Consider the following 17,957-nt stretch of genomic DNA (forward strand, 5'->3'; position numbering starts at 1 on the left):
GCTATCAGGTTCCGATTCCTTTGCTGAGTCATGTTCTACAATCATGATCGCAGTGACATCAACTTGTTTTTATATCGTAATTTTAAAAGTATTTTCTAGTTTTAATTATTTTTATAATTGCTGCTATAATGAGTAGTACTTGCTTTGTATGTCCTTATTTGTGACTGACACTCACAACCCTGTTACTTTTCCCTTTTCTCTCATATGCTTTATAAATCAAATTATCACTGATTCATGGAATAATGGTATAAAAAAAAGTCCATCTTGCTCAACACTGCAGAATGACACAGATTTCATTCAGATAAGCTTATTATTCAGACATACTTATACCAAAATAATTCCAAACTAACAAAATCTTCATTATACAGTGGACTTCTGTATAAGCAGAAAGTGTTAGTAATTTGTATTCAGTGAAATTTGTTGTAACCAAACTGAGAAAACACTTTAGTATTAATAGCACATAAATGCATGAGAAATAGTAACAGTGTCAGTGTTCAAACAATATTAAAATATTGCAAAAGTCCTAATGTAGAAAATCTGATTTTTTATTTGTAATTCTAAATAAATATAATTGAGTACATAAGTCATCACCTAATGTTGATAAGTTGGTTCTATGATTTTAAGGGAAACAACATTAATGAAACCAATTTTACCATAGGCTACCTGATATAAACAAGAGTTAAGTTCCTACAAGTTATAACAAAATGGTGTTATTCAAAGACCCGTTATATCTTTTTACTTAAAAAGAGCATAAAATAGTTAAATTTTTCACAAATATATTCCTTACTTTAGCAAACTACCATGAGACTAAATATGGTGTTGTAGTGGATAGCATAGTTAAGATCAGTGGCTCTAAGCCCTGCTTTCTGGCTAAGTGACAATGCCCAAAGGATTTAATAACTGCTGTCTCTGTTACCTCATAAAAAAAAATTAGAACGTGGTATTACCTACCTTGAAGGCTACAATTCTTAGATAAGCTACTTAACACAAAATGCTTAAAACTGTTAAAGAGTTTTAGCAGATCAATGTTTAGTTCCTCCCTTTCCCCCTAAAATAGTGGGAGAGAGGCAGCTGGAAATAAAAATGCTAGTTCTAATACTGGTAATGCTGGTGACAGAGAATGTGCTTTGGAGATCTGACACCAGTGGCTTTCTACTAGAGTCCAGGTTTGGACTCACCTGTAGGGTCTCAGTGCTGCACAGCTTACATGGGGTGGTGCTGAAGTTGTGCCGCACTGTGTACTCACCTAGCCACAGGCAGCTATGAACTGTCTTGGGCTCAATTATTTAAGGATCTGTCTTTGAAAAATCCTATGGCATAAAGGAACAGAGCAAAATGAATGGTTTCTAAGAGAAGGTACGGAGGAGGGTACTACACTACACTATTCAATTCCTCCATTAATTTGTCAATCAGATAACTCATCAATAAGGGGCCAGGAGTGTTTCCTTGATGGCCATTCCTCTATATGGAAAGAAATACCAAGAATAGGAAGAAAATGGTGGTTCTTCTAACATGTTTAGCAGACAGCAAATACTCTATATTTTCGCCCTTTCCCCCAATATACCACATAGTTGAACTCTTATTTTCCCCCCCAGCTTTATTGAGATGTAATTGACAAAACAGAAAGATATTTTAAGTGTAGGACACCGTGACTTGATATAAATATACATTTGAAAAGATTTCCCCCACCCAGTTAATTAACATCTTTTAGAATGAACCAAATATCCTTTATTTATTTATTTTACAGTTTACATTTAATTTTATTTTGTATTAGTTTTAGGTGTACAGCATAGTAGTTAGACAATAATATACTTTACAAAGTGATCCCCCTGAAATTGCAAGTACCTCCTGGTACCACAATAGTTATTACAATATTATTGAGTATATTCCCTGTGCTGTACTTTACATCCCATGACTATTTTGTAATTACTAATTTGTACTTATTTTTATTTTTTATTAAATTATTATCTGTGTACATCTTACCATTGCTCCCCCCACCATACATGCCCTCCCTCCCCAGAGTTTTGTGTCCATTGGTTGTACTTATATGCATGTATACAAGTCCTTTAGTAAATCAAATATCCTTTAAATGTTTAAAACGACTGTGTAACTTTGGGCTTAAAATAATAAGAATGAAATTCACTAAACTCCATTATTGTGTATATGCTTATCAAGGATACTTATAATCACACTTTTTAAAATGAATGCTATTATAAGTGAATCCAGGAATTGTAGATTATTCAAATGTTCCTACTGAAGATACTTTGAACACATTATGGAGGCTTAGTGATGTGCTTAAACTTACCTTCAGGTCTGTGCTTGGACACTGTACTCCTAATTATTTTTTACAATTATTTTAGGTTAATTTCTTGGACTGGAAGAAAGATTGATCCAGTAGGCGTTGATTATATTCTTCAAAAATTGGGCTTTCATCATGCCAGGACTACTATTCCTAAATGGCTTCAAAGAGGAGTCATGGACCCACTGGACAAGGTTCTGTCAGTTCTTATTAAAAAACTTGGTACTGCACTACAGGATGAGAAGGAAAAGAAAGGAAAAGATAAAGAAGAGCACTAAAAAGTAACTTGATCTGTGAACAAATTATTACACTGGAGTGCTTTTTTGTATATTAAAATTATTTTAAATATGACTTTAAATAATTCTAATTTTGTGGCCATTATGTTGAAGGTTTGAAAGTTAACCTGTTTGTTCTAGTTCCACCATTCTGTATACAGTGAAGTATATTGCATGATAATGTAAATTTTGTGAAAAACTAGATTAAAATATATATATCTACTCAGTAGGATTTGTAATTGTTATGTGCAATATGATTCCTGCATTTTAAATATTTTCAGAATAACTGTGAATTTCCTGTTATTGGCCATACTTTTTGAAAAAAAAAAATCTTGTTCATAATGTGATTATTTTGGTCATTAATTGCTTTTTCTTTTAAAAAATGTAGACTTGTATAAATACCTATTTGTATATAATTTGAGTAATTGTGATATGATTAAATACCACTAAAGTATTGTTTGTAACTATTGTAATAAAGTCACAATAATTGGTTTCAGTCTGTAGTTTTCAGTCTTTTCTTTCTTTGATAGCTTATTTTTATAATTAATAGATGTCCACCCTGTGTTATTAAATGTTTTCAAAGAAGATAATACTTACAAAAATGAAATCTGTATAAATATTAGCCAAAAAAGGGTGCAGCCAGAGAGAGGCATATCAGATACTTCAGAGATGTTAGGTGTAGTTTTGTTTTATTAAACGAGTGGTCAACACATAGCTGTTTTGTTTTTTATTGTAATATATTCTTTATGTACATGTTTATATATATTCTTTTGTGCATATGAAGGTAGGTGTAGAGTACCTACATTAGTATAATAAAAATATTTAAAATAAAGCAAAATCTATATAAATAAAAGGCTAATATGCTAAGTGTCTGTCTGGTAATGATGTCACATAGCAACACCCAGCTGCTTCTCCCTAGCAACTAGCTTCCTTGAAGTTTTTTCAGCCCAGGAACACAACTTACTTTATAGCCAGGTGGACACATTTTAAACTTAACCAAATGTCTGTGAAGCGTTTTCCTGTGCCTCATCTCATTTGATCCTCACAGAAGTCTTGGAGTAGGTGGATAGGAGAATTGGCGGAATCCTGTTTTCATTTGTCAGAAAATGGGAGATTTAGGAAGGTTAGAAACTTGACCCAATTGTAAAGAAAAAATGGTGGACCTTGTAAATGACTTCAGGTTTTCTCACTGCACAGAATATAGTCAAACACTGCTACAGTTAAATATTTTACCATTTGTTCTCCCTGTGTGATCTACAATAATAATCTCTATGTTGATATTTACTACTATGTTGCTGACAATTACTTGAAAGAGAAGTTGGGGTGCTTCACTAGGCTGGAAAAAGCTTAGCTAAATCATAAAGCAGGTATAATTAAGTTTATTCTATATATAAAGGCTAAATTGACTTACATGTGTGATACATAAAAGCTCTCACTGGCGCCAATCGCACACGTGTTTCGATTTGTCATTGTCAATCATGAATTTGGTTGACACTTCTATTATAGAGAAAAGGCAAATAGCAATATTAAAATATTCCTTCTAATTTCCTTTCAATGTGTATGAATTTGTGCACTGGGCCACTAGTCTAAAATAATATTCAAAAGTAGTTAAATACTCTTAATCACAACTCAGGTTTGAAATCAGTCAAATCAGTACAGACCATTTAAAAGCTGGGTAAATAACAGATTTAAAATACCTAGAATTGGAAAACACCTCAAGTAGATAAGACACTAGTCTCAGATTGAAAAACAACAATAACAACAAAAATAAAACCTTTCAGAAGAGCCAAGGTACTTAGCCTTCCAAGGTCATGGATTGATGGGGCAGATGGACAGACAGATAATACAGATAAGACAGACACAGTGTTATGGAAATTGAAAATTATACTTTGTTGTCACACAACAACTTAGTAATACAATTAAAACTAAAATCCTGCCAAAGCCGGTTTGGCTCAGTGGTAGAGCGTCGGTCTGCGGACTGAAAGGTCCCAGGTTCAATTCCAGTCAAGGGCAAGTACCTTGGTTGCGGGCACATCCCCAGTACGGGGTTTGCAAGAGGCAGCTGGTCGATGTTTCTCTCTTGTCGATGTTTCTAACTCTCTATCTCTCTCCCTTTCTCTCTGTTAAAAATTAATAAAATAGATTAAAAAAAATAAAATAAAACTAAAATCCTAGTGGCTAGAGTCATAATACTGAATTCTTTCTGCTTCATCATTTTCTTACCTATTATCTGCCTGATCTCTCCGTATTCCCCTCAATCACCTCTACAGTTGGGGGCTATAGGAACATTATCTCTATTAGCCACACTTACCAGAGAAGCAAATTCTATGCCTACTTTGGATCTAGTGTCTAAGATAATACTGCCAGAAAGTTGTTTCATAAAACAAAATAAATAAAAAATAAATTATTCCTTACTTGAGTCCTTTAGTTATTAATTCTCTGCTTCAAAGAAACAGTTATGCCAGTAAGTTCTAAATGTTAAAAATTTTCCCATGGCTTTAAATTATATTTACATAAGAGTTACTTAAAAAAATGGCATAAGTATGAACTTACAGTATTCCTGACACTTACAGTGACAATGCTGTAAAAAGAAAAGGGCAATTTAAATTTGTAACCAAACTTTCTGTGGCTCTGTTGGGCAAGGCTATGAGAAAAACATATTTGTACACTGCTGGTGGGAAAGTAATAGGAACATTATGGAAATTTCAGGAGAAGTGAAAAAAAGAGGGACAGAAAATATATTTAAAGAAATAATGGGTAATAATTTTCCACACCTGGGTAGAGAAAGGACTTCGAGATCCATGATGTCCAAAGGACCCAGATCCACAACAGCTAAATGAGAACAGAGGTACATGGAGACACATTATTATTAAATTTTCAAAAGTCAAACACAAAATAATTTTAAGAGAAGCAACAGAAAAAGGTATATGTATAAGAACCCCTTGAAACTATAGGCAGATTTCTCAGAAAATGTTCAGGTCAGAAGAGAATTAGATGGCATAATCAAAATATTGAAAAAGATAATTGTCAAACAAGAATTCTATACCTGGCAAATTAGTCCCTCAGAAGTGTTGGAGGGATAAAGACTTTCTCAAACAAAACTTGAAAGAATTCAGTACCAGCAGACCTGCCTGAAATGCTAAAGGAAATTCTTTACTTAGAAGAAAAAAATTAAAAGAAAAGCTAACTTCACAAAAACATAGAAAGGTATTGTAAATCTCACCAGTAATGACAAATATAAAGTGATAGATTCTGCAATATGGTAATAGTTTGCACAATTCACTTACAACTCTAGTTTAAAAGTTAAAGTAATAAAAATAACTACAAAAATGTTATTAGTCACACAATTTAAAAAACATGTAAATTGCAGCAGCAAGGGATAGATCAGGCAGAATCAATAAGAAAACAGCAGATCTGAACAACACTACAGACTATCAGATAATATGCAGAACATTCTAGCCAACAACAGCAGAATAGACATTCTTCTCAAGCACGCAATTACCTGCTCCTTTGTAGGTGGATATTACTTCTTCCTGTGATGAGATATAATGCCATCAACGCTGGTTTCCTTTTTGATGAAAGTGATCTAACTCTTTAGAATCCAGTCCATATTAAAAAAAAAAAAAAAAAAAAAAAAAAAAAAAAAAAAGCACTAAAACTTTGTTATAACGATGTCACTCAATTCCTTCTGGGTTAGTGCCAAAACTTTAGTAATTCACTATTAAAAATTTGTTCAATCTATCAGTGAACACCTCCAGGAGAGCCTTCTTCAAACTTTTAGGAGAGCAAATAACTGAAAACACCCACAGATGGGCGCCATCAGTTCTCAACACCTCCCACCTGCGTTCAAGAACATTCCGTTTATTCTGTCAACAAGCCTTTTCCAGGGGCCTTGTTAGCACTACGAATGGGGATAAAGGGAAGGGCTTCCTTGAAGCCGCCGTGGATAAGGAGGCTGGACGGGAGTCACTGTGGACAGGGAGACCCTCCCTGTACAGGCTCCGCGAGGACGGGGGGGGGGGGGGGGGGGCATCCGGGCGCATAGCGAGTGACCAGGCCCCCCGGCGCCGCCTCAGCCTCACGCTCTGGGCGCCAGGCCAGTGCCCGGGCCGCCGGCTCACGTGATTGACGTCCAGCGACTTCTCACGCTCCACACAGGCGCATGCGCAGAGGCAGGGGCGCGGCAGAGGTGCGTAGACGGTTGGCGATAGGACGGGCCTTCATCCGGGCCTCGGGGCCACGCACCTGGAGGCGGCTTTTGAGAACCGCAGCGCTGGCCGCGGGCCCTCACGCACAGCGTCCTGAGGGAGAGGTTGAGGCTAGGTGGAGAAGCAATGGCGTCGGCAGGGGAGCCTAAGGGCCTGCGGCCCGGCCTCAACTGCCCGCCGCCCCCGGGGTTGGGCCGGCAGGGCCGGAAGGACGACTTCGGTGGGTGGGATGTGGGCCCGACCGCGGGAGGGAGGCCAACACTGGGCACTGCGGGTCCCCTGGGGCTCGGTTTCCCTCAGCTTCTTTCCCCTGGTCTCCGAGGGCTTCGGGCTTTCTTTCCTCGTGGGCCTGGTGCGGGGGCGGGATGAGCAGGCACCAGCGGTGTGAGGCCGGCTGGAGATGCGGCCGTGAGTATATCATTTTCTGCCAACTTTGCCTTCATTCGTAGGTGAGAAAATGTCCTCCAACAATGGCTGGTTCCAGAAGAGCTCCCAGGTCCCTAGCTTTGCTCAGATGCTGAAAAAGAACCTGCCGGCTCAGCCGCCCGCCCAGATGGTCACCACACCCGCAGCGCAGTCCTCGGAAAGTGACAGCCTGATCCGCATGGCATCCAAGGTCACACCAGTGACGGGTACGACGCCTTTTTCACCTGCATTACTGCCTAAGTTTTTTGTTTTTGTTTTTTTTTTTAAGATTGAGCTAGCCAGTGAGTTCCTTTGAACCCCCTGTTCAATGTTTCCTGGATTCATGGCGCCACCTGGAACTTGGATTCGACTCCCAACCTTGTAGGAAGCTTGCAGAAATCCTTCTCCTGGCTGCTAATTATTTCTTACCCCTTGTCGGTGCAACCACATCAAGTGTGTCTTGCTCTATGGAGGTGAAGCTGTTAGCCCTTCAGAGAAGGGGCTGGACCAAAACTGGTTTGTGTTCCACAGATCCCTTAGCATTGCTAGTGTTAAGTATACAGCAGGGACAAACACCGTTTACAAATGTGACCAAATCCAAGGTGAAAGATAATATAAAATGGTCAATGGGAAACCAAAAAACGAGGTTCTAATCCCAGATCTGTGTTTTACTCCATTTGTAGGCCTTAGTGACATCACATGTAAAAATGGCTTAGTCTCTGAAGACCTTGACATAACTAAAGATTTGTGATTCTTTAATAGCACTTAATGACACTGACAATGATAGCCCTTCTTTGCAACATAGCGTTGGTATTCCAAAAGATTTATACATTATACAAAATGACAGGTTGCATTTGGCATTTGTGCCAAAATTGTTTAGGAGAAACATGTGTAATGAAAACCACACATGACTAAGTGTGTGAGGGACAGTGTCTTAGTAGTTTTTTTTAATGCATCAAATTGACAAGCATAAACATTTATTTTTAGGTAATTTTCCAGAACCATTGCTTTCCAAAGGTCTTTCATCTATTTCAAATCCAGTCCTTCCTCCAAAAAAAATACCTAAGGAGTTTATAATGAAATACAAACGTGGAGAGATCAACCCTGTGTCAGCCTTGCACCAGTTTGCACAAATGCAGCGGGTTCAGCTTGACCTCAAGGAAACAGTAACAACAGGCAAGTGAAAGCCATGTCTGGTTATTACAGTATGGGAAAATTTTTTCCTAGTGAAAGCAGAGCATATAAGTGGCACTAAATTTCTATATTCACATAATGTTGGGATTAGATAACTACTATTTTTGCTTGGTATACTTTAGAAAATGTTATATTAATATTTCTTCAGCCTTTTGGAATCTGCAGGTAACTCACAAAATATAATCATGGGATTTTAATTTTTTGTGTATGGCTGGTTAAACTGAAATCTCATCAGCCCTTGTGCATTTTACACAGGTGTAAATACTTATAGAATAAACATGCTTTTTAGGGATGTTAAGTATTTGGACTATGATTATCTTATAAGCAAGATTCAGTGATGTTGATGCCTAACAAAAATTATGGCCAAACTTGGCTTCTGAAAGTCAAAGATCAGAGGTCAAAATAACATAATTGGTACTCATCAGCAGTCTTGTCTGAGACTATTTTCTCGGTTCTCTCTAAACCGCCCCGTAACCAGAAGACTCTTACCACATTGTGTATGTGGAAGGCTCCAGGAATACAGATCAGTAAAATGCAGAAAGGAGCTTCTGATTTCATTACCTATGATCAAAGACTAGGAAGAATTTTAGGAATGTGGAGGATAAGAGAATAAGTACTCTTAAGAGGCATTGACAATTTTTACACATGCCTGTGCAATTAGGGTCTTAATGTAAAAGGGAGTTTTCCTAGATCTTGTCACTAGGTTGGATTACTTCATGTACTCAATACCTCTACGCTTAATTTCTGTGTAACTGCTTAGCTTTTCTCCATTCCCAGACTGCCCTTGAAAAATGTAAACTATTGGTCACAGTAAGAAAAAATTGACTGGGGGAAATCTTCAGTGATCTGAGCTAAAACTACTCAAAACACAACCCACTGATAATGGTGTTTATTTTATGTGCATAGTACTAATTAATTGAATAATCTGATTCAGTGGGTTTGGTGGAGAGATCAGAGTATCAGTATTTTTAACACACTCTACAGGACTTAGGTCCATTCATACTAAAGTTTGAGAAATTAAGGTATAAACACATCCAGAACGATGACATAGAATACTTATTAATGACTTGATGAGTAATGCTCACATATAACAGTCATCCAAATCATTTGTAAATATACAAACTATCCTCAGGTTAAGTAAATTTGGTTCGGAATCCAGGTGGTCCCAAAGGAAGAAGCTGAGGTCGTAGATGATGGAAGGAAAGCAATTTTCCCAAATGCAATCAGGAGTTGCTTGTAACCTTGATGTACTTCTTCAAAAACAACCAGCAGTTAATGTAATATTTGAGAAGAGAATAATATCAAGGCTTATGTGTAGTGACATTATAATAGCCATCTCTAATGAGACTGGAGACTGAAGTTACCTGAAGGCCTCCTAAAGGCCTCCTGAAAATTTGAACTTGAAAATTCTTTGGCCTGTAAATTTAGGAAATGATTCCATTTCATTTTTTTATCAGGCAGATATGAAATCTAGTAAAAGTAATTTTGTAAAGGTAATCCTAGGGATTTTGGATGACAAGACATCTTTGTTTTATGTTTTTCTTTGTTAATTCCCCTTCCTCCAACTGCCCTACGACTGTGATGGGTTGAGCTGCTTACGGTGACTCCCTGATAGGTGCCCAGGATTTCTTCAAAGGAATCCTTTCTGTTCTGGAGCTTTTAAGAGAATCAGAGGGGGAAAAAGTATCAGGGCACCCAAAGGGGGGAAGAAATTAAATTTTATTGGTATTGAAGTTTGAAAGAAGAAGGTGTTGCCAGGAGCTCCACATTTTGCCTCTAATTGTCTTTTGATAGATTTTTGGATGCTTTTCATTCCCAGGCATTGTTCAGTATACTGCCACTCCTTACATTGCCTGCACTGTAAAGGTGGCCCTATGCTCATGTGAGTCTGGAGCCAGCTGGGCCACTTGAAGGACCCCTCAGAATTATCGATAGTTCAGGACCCACCCAGCTTCCTTTCACCTGAATTGGCCCTACAGAAAAACTGATGGGCCGAGTTAGCTAGTTTTCCACAATTTTGTATTTGGATGTTTTCCTGTTTAACAGACATCTTTTGCAGGATTATACTGTTGAAATCCTGCAGCATTTATTCTGAGTTCTTTTTCAAGGTAACGTTTTGGGACCATATTTTGCTTTTTGTGCTGTGGTGGATGGTATCCAGTACAAGACTGGACTGGGACAAAATAAAAAGGAGTCTAGATCCAATGCAGCAAAATTAGCTCTTGATGAACTTCTACAGCTGGATGAACCTGAACCAAGAAATTTTGAAACATCAGGTAAATACTTTTGATTATAAAATATTTATAAAATATCATTTTTAGAAGGAATAACCTGAAATTATTGGAAAGTTAACTTCTCAACTGCAAGGTCTTTGTAGCAGGATTTGAATAATTTTCTTCCATTGCTGTCTGATGGCTGATGTATTTAACCATAGTAAATAGTCCCATAGCAGAAAAATATGTTACTCAACTGTCTGATAACTTGTCAGATTGTCAGTGGGTTCTTATTTTTCTATGCAAATCATTGGATTTTTATTTTATATTTAACACTGTACATTTAATAGAGGATTTTAATGCAATTTTTGTGAAGTTTGCCTGTATTAAATTCAGTAATGCTAGAATTACTTGAGAAAATAATGGCTGAAGGTAGCGTAGCAAGAGTGTAAACTCCAGAATTAGATTGCTTAGGTTGGAATATTGACCCTGGATAGACAAGTTATTTGCACTCTAAGCCTAAGTTTTCATCATTTGAAAAGTGGGGACAATGATAGTACCTACCTCCTGTGACTACCATGCAAAGCCTTTAAGCAATGCATGTGAATAGTATGATCAATGGTAGTAAATATCAATTTGAGAATATGTGAATGCGTTACATATATTAGCATAATAAACAATTTTTGTCATGTTTCATGTTAGGTTACATTTTGGTTTACCCTTTGGTTTAATGTTGTATTTTCTTGTTTTTCCTGGGTTTTCTAACTTTGGAACCAAATTGCAAAGCCATTGCAAAGAATGGAACTAAAAATTTGAAAACTTTGAATGTAGTATTCCCCTAGAAAACACTCTAGTAAAATAGCATTAATATACTAAGTGAGGTGCTCTCCCTTTGGCGAGTACGCCTGCACCTTTCCAGGCCTTTCTTTCCACCTGCCCCCTTGTTACCTTTACCCTTCTCTCTCCTAAACTCCAAGCACCTGTAACTTGTTTCCTGAGCCCATTTCTAAACTTACTCTTATAGTTTGGAAAAAAAACAAAACCAAAACTAAGTGAAATAAGCCAGTCAGAGAAAGACAAGTACCATATGATTTTACTCATATGTGTAATCTAATGAACAAAATGAACTAATTAGCAAGATAAAGACAAATTCAGAGATAGAGAACAGCTGACAGCTGTGGAGGGGAGAAGATGGGGGAAGGTAAGAGATTGAGCAAAAATATTATAATTTTTACTTATTAAATTTTTAATAGGATATTAATTTTAAATGTTTTACATAGTATTACTGTAAATCGAAAATTGTTCTTAAGCATCTAAAACAGGGTTTCATTTTAACCTGTGCCTTGCCAGCACAGCCATGGGTGAACCTGAGGAGGGGCAGTGAAGGATTAAAGAAGACAGACAAAGAGAATACAGCTGGGGCTCAGCAGATCTCCCATGCCTGGATGAGGACACAGAAAGATCCAGCCTGCAAGCTGGGGCTTTATTTTATAGTAACCAAGGAAGTGGTCAACATGTTTACAATGTTCTTGTGAGTTTCACTTGTTTTGGCAGCTCTTGCTGCACCTCCCACAGCCCATTAGCTACCTAGGAAGGAACTAGGGAAGGCGATAAGGTTAAGCTTACTTAATGCTAAGAGGGCTCTGCTCTCCAGGCTGGGACTTGTTTGTGGCCCTGCCACAGGTCAGTCTGAGACTTGTCCTTATAGCCGTTCTCTACATCTTTTTTTTTTTTTTTTAAGCTACTATAATAAAGTAAAACTTAAACATCAAGAACAAAGCTCTGAATATTAAAACAATAACAAAACAATGCTAATGCAAAAAACCAAAGTACAGACATATTAACATTTTAAAACTTGAACATCAAGAACAAAACTCTAGCCAAAACCGGTTTGGCTCAGTGGATAGAGCGTCGGCTTGGGGACTGAAAGGTCAAGGGCATGTACCTTGGTTGGCGGGCATATCCCCAGTGGGGGGTGTGCAAGAGGCAGCTGATCGATGACTCTCTCTCATCGATGTTTCTAACTCTCTCTCTCCCTTCCTCTCTGTACAAAAATCAATAAAATATATTAAAAAAAAGAACAAAACTCTATTAAAATAATAACAAAACAGTGCCAATGCAACACAGCAATCAAACTACAGACATGTTAACATTTTCAGCTACAAAATGAAAGTTTCTTTTTCTGCTGGTGTGTATATTTACTCGGAGTCCTCAGACTTGGCTTTGCAAGACTTAACAGAAGACTGGCAGCTAACAGAGCCAGAAACGTGGTTGAGGGAGTAGCTTCCACTTCTTGCTTTTCTGCCATCTGCTGGGCCTCAGGTGTTAACTTTCTTCAGCTGACCCCATGTTGGCACCTCAGCCCCTTGGCATAGTCTTAATTTTCTTCTAGATTGCTGTCATTGGGGCAACTCTCAGTCTTTTGAACAAAGGGACAAGGAGCTTCTCTGGGTTTATTGTGGTGACACACGTAATGCTCTGGCACCCAAATTGGCTGTGCTTGTCCTGGAAAGAGACAAAACACAACCTCTTGCCCACATCATTACTGAATCTGGTAAAACTCTTGTCTGTTTTGTGCATTCTTCCACCAGGCTAACTCGGCGGAGGCTATTGCACTGGAGGTCTGATGCCTTTTGGCCACTGAATAACTCTGCATCATAATTCAAAAAATTTAACACATATTATCATTCTCTCCCTTTTTGTTTTGGTAATTGTTTTTTAAGAGTAGAATTGGCTCTTTCCGCTATTGCCTGACCTTGAATTTGTGCTATTTTTGTTTCTGATAAGACCTGATTTATAGTATTGTGCCATTACTTTAATTTCTCTAGTATATTCCTGACCTATCACCTCAAGGAAACTTGAGACCTTTCAATGCTAAACTGCTTCTCCCTAAAATTAGTTCCATCAAGCCCGCGGGAAGGGGACATACATTCCCATGGCACATCTTGGTAGGTGGGACAACGTCCAATCCTGCGCTTACATGTTAACATTTTTAAAAGGTTTCGAACAGTTGGCTTTGGGACTGAGTGGGCTAGAAAGGCTGCAGTGGGGTCAAGGATAGCCCCCTACTGTTTGGAGTTTCCATGACTAGAGGGCATTGGTTATCATCAACAGTAGTCTTGGAGTGGCATTCATTTACCCAATGCTTTCCTCTCCTGCATCTTGGACATAGTCCAGGATGCTTGTTTCCACTCCCTGAAGCCTTTTTACTTCAATTTCTAGCATTACAGTCTTTAGTAGCAAAAGGCCCTAGTTTACCACAGATAAAACGTCTCCTTTTCTTTTTCTACTGACGAGCGAACAACATCTCTTTTAATGCAGCAGCTAATACTACTACTTGAACATAAGGCTGGTCCAATGTCAGCACAAACATGGATAACATACTTCCATAGTAAGTAATCTCCAAGTGAGAGACAAGCCTTTGTGACAGTATTAAGCCTCTCCTAACCTTCCAATATCCTAGTTCCCCTGCCACATTCATCCATTCTCTTTTGGGAGGGGGCTCTAGGCAGTCCTGAATCACGGGCCACAGACTGAAAATAGGGATAAGAATTTTCCCTGAGCCTAAACTGGTTTGGCTCAGTGGATAGAGAGTCGACTTTTGGACTGAAAGATCCCAGGTTCGATTCTGGTCAGGACATGTGCCTTGGTTGCGGGGACATCCCCAGAGTGTGTGTGTGTGTGGGGGGGGGGGGTGGGGGGGGGAGGGCAGAATGCTGGAGGCAGCTGATCGATGTTTCTCATCAATGTGTCTGACACTATCTCTCTCCCTTCCTCTCTGTAAAAAAATCAATAAAATATATATTTTTTTAAAAGAACTTTTCCTGAGCCCTTACTGGTTTGGCACAGTGGATAGAGCATTGGCCTGCGGACTGAAGCGTCCCTGGTTTGATTCTGATCAAGGGCATGTACCTTGGTTGCAGGCACATTCTTGGTAGGGGGTGTGCAGGAGGCAGCTGATCGATGTTTTTCTCTCATCAATGTTTCTAACTCTCTATCCTTCAATAAAATATATTTTAAAAGAATTTTCCTTGGGCCTTCAACTATATAACGATCTCTAAGTTGTTTTCCTACCTTCTCTCATGTCTCTACATTTACCTTTCCTTCCTCAGGAAACCATGGGCAAGTTTTATGATATTTACAAAATCCAACAAATTGAGAAGCTGTTGGTACCTCACAGAACAGCCCCATGCTTGGAGCATAGCCTTATATATAAATTATTTTCCTGTGATCCTGAATTTCCCATATTTTACACCTAGCTATTACTAAACTGTGCTCCTTACTTTACTTTTGATTTCTGCACATGCTTTACTGGAGCGTCCTATCACCTTGCAATTGTCGTTCCCTTGTACTCAGGCCCCACATTGGGTGCCACATGTGCCATGCCAGCAAGGCCAAGGGTTAACCTGAAGTGGGGCAGTGAAGGATTAAAGAAGACAAAGAGAATACAGCTGGGGCTCAGCGGATCTCCCATGCCTGGATGAGGACACAGGAAGATCCAGCCTGCACGCTGGGGCTTTATTTTATGAGGGGGGGGGGGGGACACAAGGAAGTGGTCAACATAGTTACACTTGTTTTGGCAGCTCTTGCTACACCTCCCACAGTCCATTAGCTACCTAGGAAGGAACTAGGGAGGGCGAAAAGATTAAGCTTGCTTATGCCAAGCTGGGACTTGTTTGTGGCCCTGCTACAGTCAATCTGATGCTTGACCCTATAGCCACTCCTAAAATAACCTCTTTTCAGAATGTCACATGTTACAAAACAAGCTCTATCCTATGTAATAATAGAGGAATATGCAAATTAGCTGGGATGCCGTATATCATGAGCAAACAGCGTGGGGACCTGAGGCTGCATGGCACCTGGCTTGGGGGAGGGACCTCAAGTCACGACCCCGTCCTGCGAGGCTTGATGGTGGATCTCGGGCCATGACTTCCACCTGGCAGGGTTTGATGGAGGACTTCAGGCCACACCCTCGGATGGGCAGGGCTTGATGGGAAAATTCAGGCTGCACCACCCTCCCCCCACCCACCTGGCTGGGCTTGACAGGAACTCAGGCCACACCCTGTGCCCAGCGGGGTTTAATGGGAGGCCTCAGACTGTGCTCTCCCCACCTGGCAGGGCTTGATGAGGACCTCAGGCCATGCCCTCTGCCTGATGAGCCTTGATGGGGACCTCAGACTGTGCTGCCCCTGTGCTAGGATAGGGGACCTGGTGGGGCTTGACAGGGGGACCTCAGGTCTCGCCACCCTCTCGCCTCAGCACTGGGCTGGGGGACCTGAGGCTGCGCCCCTCACCTGGTGGGACTTGATGGGAGATCTGAGACTGCACCCCCACCTGGCACTGGGCTCGGGACCTGAGGCTGCACCTCATGCCTGGAGGGGCTTGAGGAGGGTGGAGCTGGCCAGGTCTGGGTCTCCTGCATTTTAGGAGCATGTGTGGGTGGTGGGCAAGGACTTGACTCTAGGTCCTGCGGCATGTCCCAGACTCTGAAAGGAGGGAAATTTTCATATACATCTTACTAATTTTTCATCTCTGACACTTCTATTATAAAGGGCAAATGGCAATATTAAAATATTTCCTCTAATTCCCGTCCAGTGTGCTTGAATTTGGTGCACTGGGCCACTAGTAGTAGCATAAGATTAGGAAACCCAGAATTGTGTTTGAGACTTGGCTAATGGGTATTTGGTTTGGAGTTGGCAAAAATATAGAGAAGAAAGGAATCATTCTTGGATTGCTGTTGTATTACAGAATAGTAAGGTACCTGCTCTGTGGAACAATGAATTTTATGTTTCCTTATGTTTGTTTACTTACAGGTCCTCCTCCTATCCCTGCAGAACCTGCTGCTTCACCTGAACCAGCATACGTTTCAAAGGTGCATTATGGTAGGAAGTTCTTTATGTGCTCCTTTTTACAGAGTAATGCAATTAAAAATGATAACAATTAAAATATGCAGAAATATGAAAATATACATCAGTATTTTATCATTCAAACCTAGCATATTTCCACAAAGAGGAAAATTTCACATGCTGCTAAAAATGAGAGAAATGAGGAATAGAGAAGAAAGATGGAAGAAATGCCTTTTTCCTAGAAGGTGATAGTTCATCAGTTTTCATGTAACTACTTTTTTGAGAATTCTTTGCTTTGGTGGACTTATTCTATATAATAAAGAGATAATATACAAATTGACCATCACTCCAACACACAAGATGGCCGTCCCAATGTGGTCACAAAAATGGGTCGCCACCATGTAGACACAAGATGGCCAGCAGGGGAGGGCAGTTGTGGGCAATCAGGCCAGCAGGGAAGAGCAGTTGGAAGCGATCAGGCCTGCAGGGAGAGCAGTTAGGGGCACCCAAGCCGGCAGGGGAGGGCAGTTGGGAGGGACAATGCCTTCAGGAGAGGGCCATTGGGAGAGACCAGGCCTGCAAGGGAGGGCAGTAGGGAGTGATCAGGACTGCAGGAGAGGACAGTTGGGAGGGACCAGGCCTGCAGGGGAGGGCAGTTGGCGAGGGACCAGGCTGGCAGGGGAGGGCAATTGGGGGCAACCAGGCTGGCACGGGAGGGCAATTAGGGGAAACCAGGCCAGCAGAGGAGGACAGTTTGAGACAATCAGACCGGCAGGGGAGCAGTTAGACGTCAATCAGGTTGGCAGGGGAGTGGTTAGGGGGTGATCAGGCTGATAGGCAGAATCGGTTAGGGGCAATCAGGCAGGTAGGCAGGCAGGTGAGTGGTTGGGAGCCAGCAGTCCTGGATTGTGAGAGGGGTGTCCGACTGCCCGATACCTAAACAGGCAGTTGGACATCCTTTGAGGGGTCCCATATTGGAGAGGGTCCAGACTGGGCTGAGCAACACAAAATAACCCCTCCCCTGAGCACGAATTTCATGCACTGGGCCTCTAGTTATTAATGAAAACCAATGGCTTTCTGGTGCTTGATGGTTGGGAGATTCATGTCAAATAGTTTATCCACATTTTTTATAATAGTTACTTGCCACTGAAATCCCCTAAAAACAACAATTGCAGTTGCAGTTATTCTTTGTGTGACCTAAGAATGGATACTTTTCTATGCATCTAATTTCTCCATCTGTAAAATGATCAGAATAGTAACTACCTCACAGGGGTTATTAAGAGGAGTATAAAGTACTTAGATCTGGGCCTGGCATATTATAGGTGCTCACTAGATAGTAACTTTTTCATGTTCAACATTGTGTGGTTGTTACTGTATACAGTTCCTGTTAGGTTAGGAATCCCCTGCACAACAGGAAAGCATTCTTAATTTCTACATTGTCTACATCAGTGTTTCCTAAACTTCTCTCATGATGAGAATCACCTGGTGGAGTTGTTAAAATACAGATTCCTGAATCC

The 17,957-nt window shown here is 40.1% G+C and overlaps 2 protein-coding genes across 8 annotated transcripts in view; both read left to right on the forward strand.

The window, feature by feature from the left end:
• The window catches only part of BLTP1 (bridge-like lipid transfer protein family member 1), a 143,020-nt gene extending 139,947 nt beyond the window's left edge, over positions 1-3,073 (forward strand). For all 7 annotated transcript variants that reach the window (XM_084886524.1, XM_084886518.1, XM_084886521.1 and 4 more), the window contains one exon: positions 2,361-3,073. In XM_084886524.1, the coding sequence (XP_084742650.1) occupies positions 2,361-2,577 (217 nt within the window). In that variant the 3' untranslated portion in view covers positions 2,578-3,073. The remainder of the gene's footprint in view (positions 1-2,360) is intronic.
• Positions 3,074-6,805: 3,732 nt separating this feature from the next.
• The window catches only part of ADAD1 (adenosine deaminase domain containing 1), a gene marked incomplete at its 3' end in the record, with an annotated part of 36,833 nt that continues 25,681 nt past the window's right edge, over positions 6,806-17,957 (forward strand). Inside the window, exons 1-5 of the mRNA XM_084886634.1 lie at positions 6,806-7,002; positions 7,232-7,414; positions 8,175-8,363; positions 10,490-10,657; positions 16,408-16,476. Coding sequence (XP_084742760.1) covers positions 6,909-7,002; positions 7,232-7,414; positions 8,175-8,363; positions 10,490-10,657; positions 16,408-16,476 — 703 coding nt within the window. The 5' untranslated portion in view covers positions 6,806-6,908. The remainder of the gene's footprint in view (positions 7,003-7,231; positions 7,415-8,174; positions 8,364-10,489; positions 10,658-16,407; positions 16,477-17,957) is intronic.

Source organism: Pipistrellus hanaki (genome assembly GCF_964339955.1).
Source record: "Pipistrellus hanaki genome assembly, chromosome: 5".
Taxonomy (NCBI): Eukaryota; Metazoa; Chordata; class Mammalia; order Chiroptera; family Vespertilionidae; genus Pipistrellus; species Pipistrellus hanaki.